Below are 22380 nucleotides of genomic sequence, written 5' to 3' on the forward strand. Positions count from 1 at the left end.
CTAAAACTGTAGACTACACATTTAAAAACATTACAATTAGAATTATTTTTAAAGAAGATATTAAAGAAGATATTAGCAAAAAAAAAAAGGCGTAGACCACCACTACGCCAGACCTCCTCCTCTCTCTATCCCAGAGGCGTAGCGATGGGGGGGGGGGGGGGGGGGGGCAGGGGGGTACATATGTCCCCGGGCAGCGACCTTAGGGGGCGCCAAAATGGTTTGTAAAAACAAATTAAAGTATCATTTTAGCTGCATTTTTTCATTATAAATAGTTTGAGGGAGGGGGGGGGGGGTGCAAATCAAAAGTTTGATGAGGGGGGTGCAAATTTAAAATTTGCTCCTAAGGGGAGGCGCCAAATTGAATGTTTGTCCCCGGGCGCCGGGTAGGGTCGCTACGCCTCTGCTCTATCCCCCCCTCTCCCTTCCCCCCCCCCCCCCCCCCCGACACCAAAAAACAAAAGTTTACTTTGAAGATCTGGTTTAAATTCAAGGTTTGGTGGTTTAAACCTTTAGTTTGAAGGTTTGTTTTAAATTATTTTAATGCAGCGGTTCTTAACATGGGTTAGTCTCAGGTTTTCGGCGGAGGTCAATACACCACCCGACTCTTATGATTTCTGATCCGATTTTGTCAGTGCGGATCATATAACTGACGGCCGCGGTAAATGACGGTTCAAATGTAACACCACAACATGGTACTAAATTTCGTCAGAGCGAGATAACTCGTATCGTATTGTGAAATGTCTATATTGTGGCATTCCATGACGTCACGACACACATACGTCACGATCACGAATCGTGTCAACGCCGCCTATTCTTATCTTTGTTTAGTTTTAAAATACCATGTTATATGTAAATGTCATAAAAATTGCATATCACATTAATTAATAGAAAGAAGATACTCGATTTGATACAGCAGTATCGACTTATACCTAGGCAATTTGTACTATCTGACAAAACACAAACACAGAGCCCACAGTTTAGGGTGTTAACAATACTTATTATAACCCAAAGATGTTAACATAATTGCCTACACATTTTAAAATAATGTTAGCAGAATTATAAAATCCCATTTCTTTCAGTTGAAATGTGGTTGGGGTTTAGCGTGGTGTGTGTGTGTGGGAAGGGATTGGGGTTGTGCGCGTGTGTGTGTGTTGGGGGGGGGGGGGGTTTGGGTTAAGATGCAGCGTTTGGATTACGTTTTCTTGCATTAAAATATAGACCTACAACTAAAGGGGTGTAACCTTCCTGCACGAAATGGCGTATTTCACCAAATCTGGCGATCCATTTTGTGAGGCTCGCATTTTCTTTAAAAATATCTGAATTTATATATATATATATATATATATATATATATATATATATATATATATATATATATATATATATATATATATATATATATATATATATATATATATATATATATATATATATAAATGTGTGTGTATGTATAGGACGATTGGGGAGAGTGGCAAAAAAAAAAAACATGGTGGCTCGCCCATGACAGCTTTATTTTATTGTTGTTCTTCTATTGGTCCAACTGCCCGCATAAGAATAAACTGCAAAAAACGTCAGTGTGTATTCTTAAAGCTGTCTGTCTTCCCCTCATGTTGGAAAAATGTTCAACTAAAACAGCAGACGTTGACAGGAAGCTGACACGTTTTCATGACGCGTACAGACAGAAATAGGAAGACACGTCACAGCGCGGATTGTGGGGAATAAATAATTTGGTTCAAGGTGGTGAACACAGACTCATGGGACAGGGGAAGTGACGTGTTGCGTGGCGCTTTACCCCGGAGTTCTGGGCCCTCTTTTGCCACAACCCCTACCTATGTTACGTCTTATCCCGCAAGGTTTCTTGAACTCCCCCCCCCCCCTCCCTCCGACCACCCCCCCTACCCCTCCATGGATGAAGCTGTCGGGAAAGGAGGTTCGGGCTAGCTAAATGTTTTATGGTGTGGGCAGACAAGTGTTGCTCGTTTATTGGATGCGCTAGGATGAATGAAAGATCCGATTGGTGACGTTCAGGAGACTAGAAATACAAATTTATAACCAGGTGTACGACAGAAACAAAACAAAATATTTCACACAATGGAGCTTTATTTCCATATTTCTGTAATACTTCTTTCAGGCAAGTTATTTTATCAGTTATTTTATTTTCTAAAAGAGCTATTGTAATCATCTAAAAAGTGACAGTTTATTTACGATTATTCTATGAGATGCTTGAATCAATCTTAATGGCGTAGGATATGTTGCTATCAAATATCTCTAAGTAATAACATTATTTTAAGTTATGAGATCCAAAACATATTGTGAAATGTTTGAAAATGGCATGCATGCTTTTAATTTAATAATATTTTGAAGCAAGATTAATTTTAATTAATTTTACACCTCATTATCTAATATGAAACTTTAATTCTTTTGAATTTGCTTTAGTCTATTGTATTTTTATTTTAAATTACAAATTACAGTGACATTAAATAAAAGCGTAGATGCAAGATGTTCCTAAAATGTTTGCCCTGGTAATGGTACACCATTACCCATACACCAGCTAATTCTAGCTGTATCCAAAGGCCATTTAATCCTTATAGTTTTCATACACCAGCTAATTCTGACCCTGCACTATTTTAAACAGATCTGAGTAAAAGTAACACATTAAAAAAAAGCCCAACCCATAATGCCATCATACAAGAAACATATATACATACAACATACAGTTGTAAGTGCAAAAATACAAATGTATAAATTCTACAATATAACCCAAACATCAAATTCTACAATATAACCCAAACATCAAATTCTACAATATAACCCAAACATCAAACCACTTTATAGCGTCAGCTTGCAACAACAATTTTATTCGCATTTTTCTTATCGTTATGCACAGCTTCTGCACGAAGGGAGGGTGGGGTGGGGGGGGGGTGGGGGGTGGGGGTTGGGGGACGACACGACGGCCTCGTAAAACAGCAAGCACATTAGTTGTACAGTTAGTTAGGACATTTTAAACGCCCTTTAATTACAGAAGTCGCGTCTTACATAAGGGTTCAGGATTTCAGGACACAGGTGCTTGTATCGTCCTCGACACGGTTATCTGGCGTGGACCGGAAGTGGCCGTCTGGAATGTTTTTTTGTGAATGATGGCCGGCCCAGGAAGATTTTAGAACAGACACACCGCGCTTGTCGTCTGTAAACTCTAGTTCGTGTAGTTAGAGGTGTCGTCACATCCAACAGACACACCGCGCTTGTCGTCTGTAAACTCTAGTTCGTGTAGTTAGAGGTGTCGTCACATCCAACAGACACACCGCGCTTGTCGTCTGCAAACTCTAGTTCGTGTAGTTAGAGGTGTCGTCACATCCAACAGACACACCGCGCTTGTCGTCTGTAAACTCTAGTTCGTGTAGTTAGAGGTGTCGTCACATCCAACAGACACACCAGTGCTTGTCGTCTGTAAACTCTAGTTCGTGTAGTTAGAGGTGTCGTCACATCCAACAGACACACCAGTGCTTGTCGTCTGTAAACTCTAGTTCGTGTAGTTAGAGGTGTCGTCACATCCAATGGCAGGGCTGAAGTAGAGATCGTCTGTTGTCAGTTTTCTAGATGGTAATGGCGGCAAGTACTTGCAGTTCCGGTCTTTTTCGATTGGGTTGATAAATAAAGGGACAACACTCACACATCAAAGAGCCGATTTGAAAAAAAGTTAAGTTCCCTTACGAACCTTACGGTCCATGGGATAAGTGAAGTAGAGTTCATCTGTTTCTGTGACCTCGGCATATGAAGGGTTAGTTTGGTTTATGCCCACCCGCCTTTACTTTCTTTGACTTGAGGTGGGATTCGAACTCGAGACTTAGCAGTAAAGCGCTATACCGCTTGGCCACGCCTTCCCACATAGAGCCGGTGTGTATGTGCGCGCATGAGTGCGTGTGTGTGCGTGTGTGTGTATATGTCGCGCGCGAATGGTTTCCGTCGAAACAAAAGGATTATTTTCTCCCAAATCAATTGTTATTTCTCCAGATAATCTCTTGTTCGAACCAGTGGCGTAGACCCCTCGGTATATATATAAAGTATGAGGGGGGGAGTGTAAGTCGAAAGTTTGAGGGGGGGGGGGGGTGCAAATCGAAAGTTTGAGAGGGGGGGGGGGGTGCAAATCAAAAGTTTGAGGGGGGGAGGGGTGCAAATCGAAAGTTTGTTCCCGGGTAAAAATGTGAACACCCCCCCCCCAATGAGACGATCCACATCTCCCAGCGTCGCGTCCTCCCCTACAACCCGCCCAACAGACCAGTGCAAATGTTCAGTCTAACATTTCGGCCCGGAGTGAGCAAGTCGGTCAGCTTTCTCGTCCCTAAATCTCATTTTAATATCCAACAAACATGATATTTGGACATTTTTATTGCTATCTCTTTAACCAACAAACACAATCTTTGGACATGTACATTGCTATCTCTTTAATGATTAACAAACACAATCTTTGGACATGTTCATTGCTATCTCTTTAATGATCAACAAACACAATCTTTGGACATGTACATTGCTATCTCTTTAATGATTAACAAACACAATCTTTGGACATGTTCATTGCTATCTCTTTAATGATCAACAAACACAATCTTTGGACATGTTCATTGATATCTCTATAATCTTTATTCGACGGTTGTCCAAAGTCATTTGATGAACGAGAAATGTTATCATCAGTTATTAACGTTTTCGACCGAACCATGCATCCATCGACATCTTAATCATTCTAAGTTGATTTATCCTATTCAAACAACCGTCAACAATAAGTGCGTGTCCAAAATGGCCGACATTTTTGTGAGTAGTTGTCAACGCATGTGCAAGCACATGCTCCAACTTTTGTTAGCATGTACTGCCATCTTTATGTCGAATTCTGAAACTTTTGAGACCACCCTCGTGTTATAAAACCGTCCAATAGCAATAATTTATGGCGAGACTGCTGTCATTTTGAAGTCCTCCGGTCTCTGAGACTTCGCTGCCTACGAAACTGTTGTTGTAAAATGAATAGGCCCTACAGTCAAAGTAAAAATTTGTGAAGGGAATCTGCACTGTGTAACTGAACTGTCTTCTTTAGTCTAAATAAAACTGCTGTTATTAGATGACCACACAGGGGTTCATGGTCAGGTTTAGGGTTCATGGTTAGCTTCAGCGGTTTATGAACCCCTCCCCCTCTCGTAAGTTCCAAGTTTCCTAATGAAGGAAAATGTATGAGTATGAAAGAAACACTGGTTCATGGTCAGTTTCAAGGTTCATGTTCATTTGCGCGGTTCATGGTAATTTGCAGGATTTCATAATCAGCGGCATGGGTTAATGTTTGTTATGTTACCAATGACGTCATAGTCGGTGTTCAGTTGTCATGCGCAAATCCTTTCTTTGTCTCATAAATCCCCCATTGTTGTTTATTTCAAAACGGAGTTTTACGCTTCATACAATTGTATTTGTAACGAATATATTAGCCTATGTGCGTCGATATAATTCCTTCGGCCCCTGTAAAATGCTAATTTGAGCGGGTTATTAGCATAATTAAGCAGGCGTCAACACACATCAAACGTAAAACTAAAATTAGGCTTGTAGTTTAGGCCTATATATTTTAAACGTTGAAGTCTAAATTTAACAAAAAAAATTATATTGCTGCACTTTTGAGTTCAACAACAAAAATTAAATTAGATTAGAAATTTAATTTTAATCGAGATGCTATGTATTTTACTGCATAAAGACTAACGGACCGATGTTATTTAGTCGTTAAAGAATTGAACTGTTTTACTCGTAGGAGTCAAAATATTTGGGCCTAATTAAAGTTATTACAATAAAGTGGCACCTAAGTGAGGCCCAAATATGTATACATAGGGCACGGCATGAATATTTCAACACTTACATTTATAGAGTACCTATATCTGGTGCGGCAATTAATGGTGTCACCGCCCCCCCCCCAGAGGCGTAGCGACCCTTCCCGGGGACAAACTTTGAATTTTTTATTTGCACCCCCCTCAAACTTTCGATTTGCACCCCCCCCCCCCCCTCAAACTTTCGGTTTGCACCTCTTAAAAGACTATTTAACACTCGAATTAATCACTTAATTAAGTGGAATTATCATTTTTCTGTATATATTTTGCTATTTTTTGCCTTGGTGTCACCCCCTAAATGGTGTCACCCGGTGCGGTCCGCACCCCGCCCCCCCCCCTCGCTACGCCTCTGCCTATATCCACCCCTCCTTCCACAAAAAAAAAATTCCAACTAAACGCCTAGAATCTTTTCTCTCTTCCACATCTATGTCAGCGCCCGAGTTTGACGAAATGGGTTCGATCATTATTGTTGACATGGATACAAAAAAAAAGATATTAAAAAAAAAGATTTTGCCATCAAAGTGGCCATAAAAAATTGGACATGGTCTCCGTGATCGATCTTCTGAAAACCCCCACTTCAGTCATTTTCTCAAAACGTTGCTAATAAAATATTTTAATTTTTTTTTTAAAAACCACATGACCTAGTTCTGACAATTTCGTCAACATTTTCTGTAATAAGATGGCATTTTTGTTTAGTTTTGTCTAGTTACCGAAAATACATAAGTCCGATGAAAACCTGAAAAATTAAATTTTTGTAACCACATTTGTTTTAGCAGTTTACTTGGCAGACGGGCAGTCTAACGTACCAAACGATCCACTATGGCCAGTGTTTTCACAGACCCTGGCACAACAGATGCAGAGAACAGTTCAAGATATAAACACATTAGGTAGGTCAAGGTTGGTCATTAAGTAGATCATGTTTGGATATTAGGTAGGTCAATTTGGGTCATTAAGTGGGTCACGTTTGGTCATTAAGTGGGTCAAGTCTGGTCATTAAGTAGGTCAGTGTGTGGTCATTAGGTGGGTCAGGCTGGTGGTCATTAGGTAGGTCAAGCTTGTGGTCATTAAGTAGGTCAAGCGTTTGGTCATTAAGTAGGTCAAGTTTGTGGTAATTAAGTAAGTCAAGCTTGTCGTCATTATGTAGGTCATGTTTGATCGTTAAATAGCTCAATCTAGTGATCATTAGGTGAGTCCAGCTGATGAACATAAAGCTAGTGGTTAACATTCATGCCTAGTACGTCTATGTAGTTAAATATGAGAGATTAACATTGAACTAATCTGTCAAAATTGCGGGACGTAATTAAGCCTCTACTCTCCATATTCAGCCGGAAACTTGACATTAATGAACCATATTTTCCAGGTCTCAGCGACCCCTCCATCAATTACTTGTGGAACGCTTACAAGGCCCAAATGCCCGCCCCCACCCCCACCCCCACCACGACACCCCCACCCCTGCCCGACCTGTACCAGTCCTCGTACATGTTCAGCAGCAACACCCTCGCCCAGCCCGCCCCCGCCGCACCCGCCGCCCCCAGCAATGACGTGTACGCCACCCTCCTCAACATGATTCAGCAACCAACGTCAGGGACGTCAGGGACGTCAGCCGGGACGTCCACCGGAAGTACCAGCACGTCTTTACAGGACGTGTACAGGGCCTACTCGCAGATGCCAGGTATAGCAGTCATGTGTCATTACAGTCATGTGTTCTTACAGTCATGTGTCCTTACAGTCATATGTCGTTACAGTCATGTGTCATTACAGTCATGTGTCATTACAGTCATGTCCTTACAGTCATGTGTCCTTACAGTCATGTGTCCTTACAGTTATGTGTCATTACAGTCATGTCCTTACAGTCATGTCCTTACAGTCATGTGTCCTTACAGTCATGTGTCCTTACAGTCATGTGTTAACAGTCATGTCCTTACAGTCATGTGTCCTTACAGTCATGTGTCATTACAGTCATGTGTCATTACAGTCATGTGTCGTTACAGTCATGTGTCGTTACAGTCACGTGTCATTACAGTCATGTCCTTACAGTCACGTGTCATTACAGTCATGTGTCCTTACAGTTATGTGTCATTACAGTCATGTCCTTACAGTCATGTCCTTACAGTCATGTGTCCTTACAGTCATGTGTCCTTACAGTCATGTCCTTACAGTCATGTGTCCTTACAGTCATGTGTCCTTACAGTCATGTCCTTACAGTCATGTCCTTACAGTCATGTCATTACAGTCATGTGTCCTTACAGTCATATGTCCTTACAGTCATGTGTCCTTACAGTCATGTATTCTTTCAGTCAAATATTCATTCATGTGTTTTTACAATCATATATTCTTTCAGTCATATATTTTTTCAGAATTTCTTTCAAGCATCTCTCCTGGTGGTGGTGGTGGGGGGGGGGGGGGGGGGGGGGAAGGTGGAATCCCCCCCCCCCCCCCAAAGTTCGTCTATTTCCCCCCCCCCCCCCTCCCCAACGGAATATATTTTATATACAAAATATATACTTCAACCTTTGATTTACCAATAATACCACTTCATGTGTCTGAAATTATCTTTGATTAACCAACAATACAACTTCTAATGTGTGTAGTTATCTTTGATTAACCAACACTACCACTTCTAATGTGTTTAATTATCTTTGATTAACCAACAATACCACTTCTAATGTGTGAAATTACCTTTGATTAACCAACAATACCACTTCATGTGTCTGAAATTATCTTTAATTAACCAACAATACCACTTCTAATTTGTTTAATTATCTTTGATTAACCAACAATACCACTTCTAATTTGTTTAATTATCTTTGATTAACCAACAATACCACTTCTAATGTGTGCAATTGTCTTTGATTGTTCCAGCCGCCACCAATTCACAGACAGACCCCTACGCCATGTTGCGACAATACTCAGGCGCCATGGGCAGTCCGACTACCGGAACAGCCGACGTGACGTCACTCCTGCAGCAGTACGCCAGTATAATGCAGGCCGCGCAGACCGGAAGTAACCCCGCGCCAGCAGCCCCCGCCACCAGCACCCTCCTCCAGCAGGCTGCGCCCAGCGCCCCTAACACAGGCACCGCCCCCAACTACGCCCAGCTGTACCAACAATACCTGGCCATCATGGGCATGAACACCACCCTGGCGCCCACGTCTGCCAGCGCCCCAGCAGACGCCGGCGTCGCCCCGACTAAAGCAGGTCCCACGCAGACGGAGCAGCTGATCCAGATGTTCAACATGATGAGTGCAGCCTCCGCCCCGCAGACGACGCCAACCCCGCCCACCGTCAGCGCCTACGAGCAACAGCTGGCCACGTTTTTCCCACAGTTCAAAAACCTGTTCCCCTCTCAGGGCGCCAACTCCCCCTCTACCAACGGGACGGGCAACTCCAGTGCCGACGCCACTCAGATTGTGTTTGACGCCCTCCTCTTTGGCCCGACTTACACGACGTCCGCCCCGCCCACGGCCGCCCAGACAACGCCCAACCCAAATATTCCAGCTGTCTTGAACCCGCTACAGAACATGATCAACCCCCCAGCTGAATCTGGAGGTAACGCTAATCTTGCGTTTGCATGCCGGGGCTAACACTAATCTTAACGTTGGCATACAGGGGCTAACGCTAATCTTAACGTTGGCATACAGGGGCTAACGCTAATCTTAACGTTGGCATACAGGGGCTAACGCTAATCTTAACGTTCGTATACAGGGGCTAACGCTAATCTTGCGTTTGCATGCCGGGGTTAACGCTAATCTTAACTTAACGTTCGTATACCGGGGCTAACGCTAATCTTTACGTTCGTATACAGGGGCTAACGCTAATCTTAACGTTGGCATACAGGGGCTAACGCTAATCTTAACGTTCGTATACAGGGGCTAACGCTAATCTTGCGTTTGCATGCCGGGGTTAACGCTAATCTTAACTTAACGTTCGTATACCGGGGCTAACGCTAATCTTTACGTTCGTATACAGGGGCTAACGCTAATCTTAACATTGGCATACAGAACATGATCAGGGCTCTCACACATTATTCAAACAAAAGTTTTGGCTCCTAGTTTTGTAAGCAATCTCTAAATTCACTTTCGCTTCAGATCTTAGTCTGAGCGTTAGAGCTTACGAAGTAGAGTTTACCTGTTTAACAAACAACTTGGTGAAACCTTTCTGTGGCGAGTTCGATAGAAAATCTCGTCTAGTTTTATGTTTAGAAATAGGGTAAGGATATGGTAGGACTAGCAATAGGGTTAGGGTTAGGGTTAGCATTGACATTAGCAAGTCATTTTATGAGTTATTAATAAATTAATTTTCCACGAACTATATCTTGATGCGTATATTTATTCCCGCTCATGAATTTCCCCAGCCCACTTACTCTCAAACCACGTGGAGAACGTTTTTAAAACCAAGGCATCCCGCGAGCTCGGGTGCCGCTTCCTGCCAGAACTCCTGGAGCTGGACCTGCTGCCCACCGCACCCATCGACTGTCTAGGCAAGTGCCCGTTCCCCTACATCAACTCGCAGAAGTTCGGCGTCTACTGTTTATGCTGTCCTCCAGGAGGTATGTAACATCACGGTCATGTCAATTTTAGCATCATTTTCAAGTTCAGGGTCGCTCATTAACGACGGGAGTTTCTTTCAGGCATCTCTTCGGGGAGGGGAGTGCCTTAACCCCCCCCCCCCCACACACACACTTCCCCAAATACGTTTACCGCCCTCCGAACGAAATTGAATTTAAATATAGAATAAATACTTTTACTAGAGTCCACCCCAACCCCACCCTAACCCTTAGTTACAAGTGATGAGAGAAAAAAATGTCTGAAGGAAATATGTATATATACCCCTAGAGGGGATGGGGAGCGGGAGGGGGGAATGTCGGAAGAATTTGGTGAAGTTGTGTGTGACGATGTGTATCCAGAAAGTGTGACGACACACTTTTTTTACACAAATATTCAGTACGAGCTGACCCGCAGCGTAGCATACGCCGCTATTTAGTTGTTTTATTTTCTACTTTTCAGTAATTCATAATTTGTGAATTCGACAGTATCAATGCTGTCACTGAAAATATTTGTTTTAAAACACTATCAGTAGCTCGTTAAGGACGATAACCCCCCACCCCTCCTTTCCCCCAACCCCTACCGGTGAGCGGAAAAAAAAAGTCACAGGAAAAAAAAAAAAAAAGTCACAGGAAAAAAACAGAAAAAAGTCACAGTTTTTGCTAGGAAAAAAGTTACAGAAAAAAGTCACAAAGGAAAAATTTTATCCGAAAAAAGTCACAAATAAAGTCACAGAAAAAAAGTCACAAAAATCTTTTTAGAAAATTTTGATTTATTTGTTAAGAATTGTAAAATTTTGTATGTTTATTGTTGTGGGTTGTATTTTTTGATAGCATAAATTATTTAGAGACGTTAAAAGCATTATGGTTTATAACAATGGTAAGTAAAACAGAGGCGTAGCGAGGGGGGGGGGGGGGGCGGGGGGGGACATATGTCCCCGGGCGCCGACCTTAGGGGGGGGGGGGCGCCAAATTGAAAGTTTGAGGGGGGGATGCAAATGAAAAGTTCGAGGGGGGGGGGGGGGTGCAAATCGAAAGTTTGAGGGGGGGGGGGGTGCAAATGAAAAGTTCGAGGGGGGTGCAAATCGAAAATTTGCTCCCGAGGGGCGCGCCAAATTGAAAGTATGTCCCCGGGCGCCGGGAAGGGTCGCTACGCCTCTGAAGTAAAAATACTCCAACATAATTTACACAACAATCTCAACTTTGTTACGTATTTAGCCTCCTCTGAGTTACCTCCCCTAAGTTTAAAATCGTTTCAAACCGAATTATCTGCCCCTAAGAGCTGTCACTAAACCCGGCACTATGATTGTAAACATTTAGCGTGGACCACAGCTCACCATACCATGTGATATGCCTACAGAGGAAGAGAGGGGACTGCATGGCGCGCTTACAGCTTGTTTTCTAACGTCTTCAAGAAGAGAATTATATATATAGATAATATTGTAGGAAACTTAGCCGTTATATCGCATTTTTCATCGTATGTTTTTTGTAAATTGTTAATATAATCGAATTTTACCAAGCTCGGAATTTTTTTTTACAGAAATCGATTTAAAAAACAACTAAAACTGTAATTTGTTGAAGACATACATAGATGAAGATGTGAATAAAAATTTGGTAGTGGGGGTGGGGGTCCAGGCCTTTAATTCCGGGGTCGGCAACCTTTTGACACGGAAGAACCAAAAGTTACAATTTACAGTTTCCCATCTTTTAAAGAGCCACTACCATTTTTATTTCAATATTATGATCTTTGATTAGGATTATGTATATCAATGGATGTGTGTGTGCGTGTGTGTGTGTGTCTTTTTGTCTTTTATTCATTACTACACCTTTCACTTTCATCCGATCGCCATGAAACCTTAGAAAGTTGTTGAGAATACTCATGTGGAGGTATCTGCAACAAAAAAAAAAACACCTCAAATTTGCATGGGTGGCGCCCGGCAATGAGCGATTCGATTTATAAAAATTAAACTCGATTGCGGATTGACACCGTTCATCCGATCGTCATGAAACTTTGGATGAGTTGATTAAAACACTCCTGGGGAGGTTTCTGCAAAAAAAATATTTTGAATTACGTAAGGGCGGCGCCCCGGGAGGGTGCGTAGCATGAAAAAATAAAAGTCGGATGAGGTTCGATTTCGTTCATCTCAGTGCCATGAAACTTTGGAGAGTAAACAAGAATACTCCCGAGAAGATTTCTGCGAGAAAAAAAATTCTTATGGTCAGCGCCCGGGAGGGTTCGATTTTCGTCAATACACGGTTTGGCGCTCAGAGTTCCAGAGCGGCTATGTTAGGACTTGGCATCCGCGAAAAGCTTTGAATGCAATAGGTTGCTATAGTCGCTCACTAAATCAAATCAGGCGCGTCTCTGCAGGGCGCAGTTCGGCGCCCAAGTCTATCCCGCGAGTTCCTACGCGCCTACGTTAGTTTTAAGGAGCACCCTACAATATTGATAATGCGGCACACGACATTCGATTATTAAACCGAGCTAGGGGCCGTACGCGGCGCCCTGCGGTAATGTAATCGGGTCCCTGTGGTAGTGTAATCGGGTTCAGGACAGTGCTACTTTCCGTCCTCGACACTAAGCAGTGATTGATTAACGGTGATATTACAATGGGTGATTAACTTACACTCAAGGCTTTCATGCAGCACACCCGCGTGCCCCTGTAAATATGATCCAAGCACAGGCATTTTTAACATTTAAATAACTCAGTTTTAGAAAACAAGGAAGTACATTGAAATTTGAAATAACTAAATATTCTAATAGAATAGCTAGTGTTCATTGTTTATATTTATTATTATTTATATCATTCATTACCGAGTGTTGCAGACTAATTAATACTTTTATGAGTTTCCAAAAGAAAAGAAAATAATCTATATATATAATTCTCTTCTTCGAGCCGTTAGAAAACAAGCTGCAAACGCTCTCCCTACCTCCCCACCCCTACATGGTTTTAGTGAGCTGTGTTCACTCTAACTGTTTACAAGCAGAGCCAACGATTTTAAACGTAGGGGGGGGGGGGAGGAGGGGGGGAGGGAAGGAAGGGGGGGGGGGGTTATGGTCCTTAACGAGCTACTTATAGTGTTTTAAAGAAATATTTTCAGTGTCAGCGTTGGTACTGTCGAATTCACAAATTATGAATTATTGAAAATTAGAAACAACTAAATAGCGGCGTATGTTATGCCGCGGGCCGGCTCGTTATTAATATTTGTGCACGGAGCTGAAGAGCCGCACCTTGACATCAAAAGAGCCGCAGGTTGCCGACCCCTGCTTTAATTCTATTCATAATTTTTAGCGCAATTTCCATACGGACAATTGCGATTATTAACTCGTCATTTCTGGATGGATGGATGAATGAATGGATGTGTGTCTGCAGCTTTAAGTGGTATCTCCTCCTCAACGAAGCAATATCGAGGACTAGTTCCAAAAGCAAATATGTTAAGCAAGTTCCAAGGATGATTGTGGGCCAAAAAAATTCCCGGAATTCCTTCCTGGATTTCCCGGAAAAGCCAAAAAACCTCGAACAAATGCAGTTTTTGGTCCATATCTCGGCAACCAGACCACTTAGCGACTTGAAACATTTACCAATCGATTCCTGCCATAATTTAGAACAATATTGCCCCGAAGAAAGTTTTCAAAAATATCCTTTCGTTCGGTCACAAAAAACTAATTAAGAATTTTTAAACTGAGCATCCTGTAGGCCTAGGATGATATTTTTAATTTAAACTGAGCATCGTGTAGGTTTTTAGCGAAAAAAAAATATCATTTCGTTCGGTCACAAAAAATTAAAAATTGTTATGGATAACATAAGGAAATTGCGCTTAAATTGTCACTAGACTTTTTATTAACTTGTTACTTTCTCGTATATACGAAGTATAGAGAAAGTCTTGTAATAGTGCAAAAAAAAAAATCGAGATTTTTACAAATCTCGACATTTTACACCTCACTGATACGGAAAAACATAATTTTGCAATCTTGTCCGTATGTCTGTGTGTCTGTGTGTCTGTCTGTCTGTCTGTCTGTCTGTCTGTCTGTCTGTCTGTCTGTCTGTCTGTCTGTCTGTCTGTATGTGTGTCCGTGTGTAAACACGATAACTTGAGTACCGTTACAGCTAGTTTGATGAAATTTCATATATAAGTATTTTATCAAAATCGTAGATCCGTATCAACTTTTGAGCGATTTCCGATAACCGGAAGTGGTACTTTTCCTACTTTGAATTTTTCAAAAGCCTATAACTTAAGTATTATTTCAGATAGATAAATGAAATTTCACATGTAAGTAAAAGATCTAATTCTCTACCTTCTGTTAAATTTTGAGTAATTTCCGATGACCGGAAGTAGTAATTTACGCTACTTCCGATTTCTCAAAAAACTAATGTAAATTTTTAAAGTACTAATAATATTGCGCACTATTATGCACTTTTTTATTTAGCGTTCACTCGGTGTGCAATTCTTTTGTCTACGAGATTTTATTCTATTTTTAAAACTTTAAGTATTTAAAATGGATTAAAAATCATGTCTATAGCCCGAGTTCCCATCCCCTGTTATTTTATATAAAAATATTCGATACAGTTTAGGAGAGATCACTCCCGGTTTATTTTTTTTTTCTGAAACATTAAATTTCTATCGACGCTAAAATTATCATGTAATTAAATGTGTACTCTAAATTAATATACTAAGTATGAATTAAATACTCGTAAGCCTAACTGTTTTCAGTTTAAACTAGAATAAAAGGATAATATCCAAAATTTAAAAACATATTTAAAAATAACGTATAATATTTTAAAGAGACATATATAATGAGAAAACTAAAGATATTAATTTTTAGTGTCAATCTATTTAATTTCTAGTATTTGCATGAACTTTGTTGAACATAGTTATAAGTTGTCTATCTTAGTTAAATTGATTCTTTACATGGGAAATAACTAACACAAATTACTATTTGAGGCGATTTTTTTTTCTGCCCACGCCACTCCCCTGACCGTGAAAACCTGGTTACGCCCCTGGAAAACAGCTCACGAGGCTAAGAATGTAATAGAACTAGAACCACCAAACTTGTGACCAAACATGAAGGCAGAAAATTTGCCGTCAAACAACCCCTGAGAAAGTAAACTTAGGACAAACACAATCTCTCCATCCAACTGGCTCAGCTGGGAGGATAGCGAAGGACAAGACAAGGATAGGCCTGCACCTGCACTTTTTAAACGTCATTATTGTTTGACGTAACCTAAACAATTAAAATTCTTCATTTTTTTAAAACCTTCAATTGGATACCAGTTTCAACTATTAGATTTTAAAACGGAACCCCAGAAAACGTTTTTTTTTAAATGCATCTATTAAATGCCCCCCCCCCCCCCCCGTCCCTTCCCGTCTGCCATTGACTCTGGTGCTACGTTAAGATGATAGTGTTCTATGTTAACATGATATTGTTCTACTTTCAATTGACATTGTTCTTTGTTCAAATAATAATTGTTCTGTTAATTTGATATTGTTCCATGTTAAGATGATATTGTTCTATGTTCAAATTATATTTTTCTATGTTAAGATGGTATTATTCTATGTTAAGATGATATTGTTCTATGCTAAGATGATATTGTTTTATATTAAGATAACATTGTTCTATGCTAAGTGTATATTGTTCTATCCCCAGTGAACGAACACACAGCCGGCATGATGTCTATCGTGAGACGGGCGAGTTACATGGAGACGCCACTAGCTGTCATCTCATAACCACGTGCTCAAATGACATTTTTGTTTTTGTTTACATTCGTTGTCATGGTAACGTCATTGGCCACCAGGCTCAATCAAAGGGAGGATTCCGAACTTAGGTCAAAGTGTCACGAAAAATGTATTTCGTTTTATTGAAAGCGCGCTAACCTTGAGTAGCTTCGTTCCTTTATTTTTATGCTGATTCTGAATTTTTAAAATTGCTTACACGAAACTTTACAAATTAAAAAAAAATAATTATATAATTGAAATAATTTTAAACTATGTTAAATTTTGAACAACGACAACAGAACCCGTTGTCATGGTAAACATAGGTATCGTCCTAGATACTTTAAAATGTTACCTGATTTGCGATATATTGCGAAAATATGGGGGAAGGAGAGAGTAGGGGGGGGGGTAGTTTAAAAAAAGAGACGACACACATTAGTAGTTTAAAAAGTCACTTTAAAACTCAAGTATAAATGTTATTCGCATTTTAAAATACTTTTTGCTAATTGTAATAAAAAAGGATTGATGTACCTAACGTGACCAGATATTATGAGATTTGGAGGGGGGGGGGGGGTAAATGTGTGACAACATTTATGGAAGAACCCAAGGCTGAATATTCAAAATTCCTGGTTGCCAATACTTGTATGCTGAGCTTGATATTAATCAAATTAATGTGCGCATTTTTTTCTTTCCTTAAAATAGATCTACCTTCCTTTAATGGCAAATTTCTAAACCCCCAAGAGTAATCTCCCATGTTTAGTTTTGACTGATTTATATCCCCTGTCACGGAAGCATCAAGTGACAAAAAGTGTGGAAACTGATCTATTTGGCGTTCTAAAATTCATCACTTCAACAAGCAATGTCTGTCCTTCATACACCATATTTCTTGTTAGAAAGTTACTGTTTTTTATAGAAGTGATATATATGACTTGATATATATGACTTCTCACTTTTAGAATAAAATTACAAGCTTGCCTGGGGCACAGACCTAGGCAAGTGGGATATAAAATCATTTAAATCTTTTTTATTGACGTGTACATGTCTTTGTTCAGTGAAATGTACATCTATGACTGTGTACATATGTAGTAATGAATGGTTCAGCTTGTAATGTGTACATATAAATGTTAAATGGATGGTTCATTTTGGTGTTAATTGAAATGTACATTTCCTTTAAATAGCCAGTTGACTCCAATTTCAGCCTGCTTTTCTTTCAGGATTTGCCTCCATAGCCTTTGGCCACCCAAGAACTTACAACAAGGCAGCAGTTGTTTGATTTTGGAGTTTCCTCTCAGTGAGCTTTACCAGGTCATGACCTCTGTACTTCTCTGATGTGTACATCCCTGTTTAGTGGATGGTACTTACCACATAAGTGGATGGTATGTTCCTCTCTAATGTGTACATCCCTGTTTAGTGGATGGTATATACAATTAAGTGGCTGGTATGTACATCTCTGATGTGTACACACTTGTACAGAGGAAGTCACATACCATTGTAGCTACTAGAAAATTTTTAACCAACATTTATTTTAAAACTAAAAAGTATGCATGTGCAAAAATGACCCAATACTTAAATCAGGATTAAACTAATATAGCCCACAACAACGACAGCACAAAATAAAATATCTAGCAAGGCACATCAGTATATCGTGTGCCTATAATATGCTGGGCTGTACTGCCTTATTAAATTTAAATGTCCACTTAAAAAAAAAAATTAAAGTCACTGCACAACAGTTATTTGTAGAATTCAATACACATATAAGGCTAGGCTTTCAGCATAAAATATATAGTTATTTATTGAATGTTAGATGCAAGATGTACAGAAAAACATACATAATAAACTCAATCCTAAACAGAGTAAAGGTATTCCCCATGGGAAACAATCGTACATAAATATTAACTGCTAATAAAAACTTATGGTTTTCAATCTATCATAAGAGCTGATTCAAAAATATTTGATTCTATCTCACAATAAAAATAGATAGGTCTATAAAAGAAAGGGATTTTTTAAAATCACAATAAAAAATCACCAGAATTTGACTGGACTCGAAGTCCCATGGTACAGCCATCACGATATATGTCTAAAGAATCCCTGTAACATGCTCAAAACATAATTCTCTAAGTCTACACAAATGAGACGGGAGAGGATAAATATTTATCAATACTATCCTGGCAAGATGGCCTGTTTGCGACACATTATGTTCTCATTAATAACACTTGTCATACAGATACCTCTGATATATAATTTATTTTCAATATATTAAATGTATAAATATAAATGTTTATAAATATATCACAGAATGCTTAACAACATTAACATATTAAATAAAATAATTTTTTCCTGATATCATATAAAGGCTAGCTAAGCCATGATTTAAAAATGTATATTCATGTATATACAGTGTCAAAATAAAAAGTGATAAAAATAATGTTATTTCCCGATAACTACGACTGCAATAAAGTACAAATACTGAGGAGAAGATGTCTACAGCAAGTTCAATGTCTGTGGAACCAATGGTGGATTGGGAGAGTAGTAACTGCAGGACATTCTTTCATATCATGTGGTATAACTTGTGATGCTGGTTACTTTATTGCTTGAGTGAAGTTGGCTTATATCTCATGATGTTGTCTTAAATGTATAACTTGTGAGATGTTGTCTATAACTATGTGATGTTGTCTATAACTATGAGGTGTTTAGTCTTCTAATTTGTTATGTTGTCTTACTACTTGGGATGTTGTCTTATAACTATATGGTGTTTAGTCTTCTAACTTGGGATGTTGGTACCAGTTGTTTTAAAATGTTGGAAACCACAGGTATGAAACTTATGCTGATCTACAAGAATATTTGAACAAAAAATCTTTTTTCTTTTTATACATCAATTTAAAAAATTTTGAGACAAAGTTCATGGCAACACATATAAAATAGCTGCTGAAGTACAACAGCTATTGTAAACATCAAACAGCTTAGTTTTGTTTTTTAATTAACTATGGTAAGTTTTGTGTTGGCATGCTCATCGTCATCTCCTAGGTGATCAGTGGCTGTACGCTGGAAACTTCTCTTGTGTTTTGTCATAGTTTTATCTCTATATCCGTCTCTAAGGCCTGATGCTGCATTAGAGTGATAATATAAGAAGAAAGATATATAAAAATGTATACATTTGTTTTATAGATAATAAGTTTGAGATGGTGTGTGCCATGTCTGTGTTATACTACAATACATATAAAACAACACTAACCTGAAGTTCTCCTTTTTCCTGAGATATTTTCCTTGTCAGACAATGACGTGTCCTCCATTTTCAATCTGTCACTGTTTGATGTCCGTCTGAGCCCTGTCCCAGGCCTCCCTGCAGTGCTAGGCCTTCCCTCAGCCCCAGGCCTCACTGCAGTCCCAGGCCTTCCCTCGGTCCCAGGCCTCCCTGCAGTCCCAGGCCTCCCTGCAGTGCTAGGCCTTCCCTCAGGTGGTCTGCAGATTATTGGTCAGATCAAACAATGAGAAAGGAAACGGCAAAACCTTTTGTGCAGCAAAATTAAAAATATGCATAGAAACATAGAAACAATTTAATTTTTAAATAAACTTTAACACTTAGATTTGAATTAGCTGACAACAACTTGCAGGCTTACAACTACATATGAGATATTATATTTTTATTTACATTTTTAAAAAATTCTAGTTCTAAAATAAATTTAAAATCTTTTGTCAGTTGAGTTCATAAATCATTTTTTTTCTTTACAAAGTTGTCTTTTAATTCTAAGTGAACTGCATACCAGTAAATAAAATAAAATGCTAGAACAAGTTATGGTCCAAAGTATATACTTCAAAACAAACTCAAAACAAACTAACAATCCTCAATGTGAAATAAGCTTAATTCATTAAATAAGCAAATCAACAAAACAAATACTAACTTTAAGTCACCAAAATAACCTAGGCAATACAATACAATTTTCAATTTTAAACTAAAAGATAATATATAATATCATTTGAGTTTAACTGCAATGTGAAGGCAATAGTTTAGAAAACAATACTTGTTGAAGATATAATATTACTTAAGTTATATTCAAACTTAAAAAATGACTCAAAACTATTTGTAGCAACTGTAAAAAGTCATTAGAAAAATTCATTTATTTAGTAAATTATAAACATATCAAAAGAAATAAGTAATGCTTAATTAAAGATGTACATTTGTAAAAAAAAATAAGAGCAAAAATTGAAAACAATCATTTTAAAACAAAATATATGCTATAATTTGAATAAATAATCCTGAAATTAAAATAATTTTCATCAAAAATTCTTAGATTAAAATATATTTTTCAAAACATACATCTTTTCAGGCTGCTATAAAGTGAATTAAATATTTTCCAAGATATAGATGGCATATAAATATAAGCAGTAAAATGCTTGTTGACATTTGGAAGGACAGATATTTTAAATGATGCAGTCCTCTGTAAAGGTGTAAAGAAAACTGTTCTACAATAGCTGACATAGGATCCCATCAAGGGGTGGGGGAAGGTGTCTTGTGGCATAGGATCACATCAAGGGGAGGGTGACTTGTGACAAAGGAACCTATCAAGGGGGAGGGGTCTTGTGAAATAAGATTCTATGGGGGGGGGGGTTGTGACATAAGATCCTATCAAGGATAGGGGGTTACTGTGACATAAGACCTAGTGAGGTGAATTAACAACATGAGTACAGTGAAATATTCTGGACCCCCCACATATACAACTTATCAGTTCTTTAATCATCTTTCGAAGCAGAAATGGAGGTATCAGAAGTTTTACTGCCTTTTAGCTGTAATGTTGAATTTCTATTAACTAGCTCCTTAGATGATGAATCTTTAAATAGGGCATTTGACTGCTTCAGCGTTTGTTTCTTGCGCTCTCTCTCGCGCTGCTGTTCAGCTGCTGACTGCTGGGCAAAGACAGTCTTTCTGCAGAATTCCTTCCTGATGTCTGGCACCTCAATGTTCAGGTAGTTGCGGTACATGATGTAGTCTTCAATGTCGTACTCCTTGGCTTCAGGCTCCACGTCTGGATCATCTTGGAATCCTGGCCTGTCCTCAATTGGCTGACCTGGATACTGGGGGATACCACTAGTGACCGGGAGAAAAGTGGATGGGTTAGGGCAATTGGCTGACCTGGATACTGGGGGATACCACTAGTGACCAGGAGAAAATGGGATGGGTTAGGGCAAACTAGCCAACCACAGGAGTGTTGGTGGGGGGTGGTGGTGGTGGTGGGGGGGGGGGGTGTAATGACAGACCAAGTTTTCTATATCTCTCACCACAACAGATCTACAATAATTTTTATACAACAGGTAATCTCCTCAGTAGAGAAATGATAATGTTCCTTGTTACTGGAGGTTAGATAGTTTTAAAATACACTCAATAACAAGTACACACAAGTTTTACAAATAACAATGTCATCGTAAGTATATAAATATATAAATAAATGTGTAATATATATGAATATAAAACTAAATACATATGTAAATGGAATAATGGAATAATGGAAATGTATTGGGTATACACATAGAATGATTATTACACAAATATTTGAAATAATACCTTGTGAATTTAGCATTATGTGTTTAAATGTTTGAAGTAGAGTAGGCTACTTTACACCAATAACAATCAACTTTACACCAATAACAATCAACTTTTATTATTCTTTTAAAAGTTTTGTTGTGTAAGCATGTTTCAAGTCAAGCTGTTTGTCCATGATACAGTATGTCACAATGACAATGGTAAATGAACACCAGGACCTAAAATATTGCTGAAACATCACCACCTAATGTACTGCTCAATACAACATACAGCGTTTTCTTCATGTTAGAATGGTATGATCACATACATTTTTACATCATACTTTCACACACTGATGCCTGATGTCATTAACACTGCTAACATTATTGGTTTAAATAAATTGATTTACATTTACATAAGTAGACACAATGAAAACAATATGTGAATAAACATACGGTGTCAGGGTATTGGACAAGATATGGAGAAAAATCTACTAACCGTATTGTCTGGGCACCTGCAATAAAAAAAAACAATTATTTTAATATGCTTTAATTACTTTAGTTAATTAATAAGTATACATAGTACAGGTACAACTGTATTTAGTTGGCACACAAAATAACTTTAGCCATCATCATATGGAATAGTCTCATTTACTAGTTCAAATGACTTCAAATAACTGACTTTTTAAACAATAATTTTAAGAACCAACTACTTTAAAAGTTTTTTTAATTTCTTCTCCTATCACTGCTATTGATTAG

At 38.9% G+C, this 22380-nt stretch overlaps 2 protein-coding genes across 7 annotated transcripts in view; one reads left to right on the plus strand and one right to left on the minus strand.

Annotated features, from left to right (window-relative positions):
• The first annotated feature begins 1928 nt into the window (after nt 1-1928).
• Nucleotides 1929-17119, plus strand: LOC131929673 (mucin-2). Of its 2 annotated transcripts, none has more exons than XM_059285998.1 (6): nt 1929-2131; nt 6626-6739; nt 7213-7524; nt 8715-9401; nt 10207-10401; nt 16043-17119. In XM_059285998.1, the coding sequence occupies exons 1-6, from the start codon at nt 2092-2094 to the stop codon at nt 16120-16122; spliced, it is 1428 nt and encodes a 475-aa protein (XP_059141981.1). In that variant the 5' UTR covers nt 1929-2091; the 3' UTR covers nt 16123-17119. The 2 variants fall into 2 exon arrangements, with proteins under 2 accessions (XP_059141981.1, XP_059141982.1); XM_059285999.1 differs by having other exon boundaries at nt 6629-6739.
• A 760-nt stretch (nt 17120-17879) lies between these two features.
• LOC131929659 (regulator of G-protein signaling 22) overlaps nt 17880-22380 on the minus strand; it is a 48493-nt gene continuing 43992 nt past the window's right edge. For 3 of the 5 annotated variants that reach the window (XM_059285969.1, XM_059285966.1, XM_059285970.1), the window contains 3 exons: nt 22121-22136; nt 19340-19566; nt 17880-19211 (listed from right to left, as the gene is read on the minus strand). In XM_059285969.1, the coding sequence (XP_059141952.1) occupies nt 19081-19211; nt 19340-19566; nt 22121-22136 (374 nt within the window). In that variant the 3' untranslated portion in view covers nt 17880-19080. Of the gene's footprint in view, nt 19212-19339; nt 19567-20696; nt 21191-22120; nt 22137-22380 lie in introns of those variants that run through there. The other 2 variants (XM_059285968.1, XM_059285967.1) reach the window with 2 other exon arrangements.

The sequence above is a fragment of the Physella acuta genome, unplaced genomic scaffold (genome assembly GCF_028476545.2).
Source record: "Physella acuta isolate Inbredline_101_S28 unplaced genomic scaffold, ASM2847654v3 ptg001661l, whole genome shotgun sequence".
Taxonomy (NCBI): Eukaryota; Metazoa; Mollusca; class Gastropoda; family Physidae; genus Physella; species Physella acuta.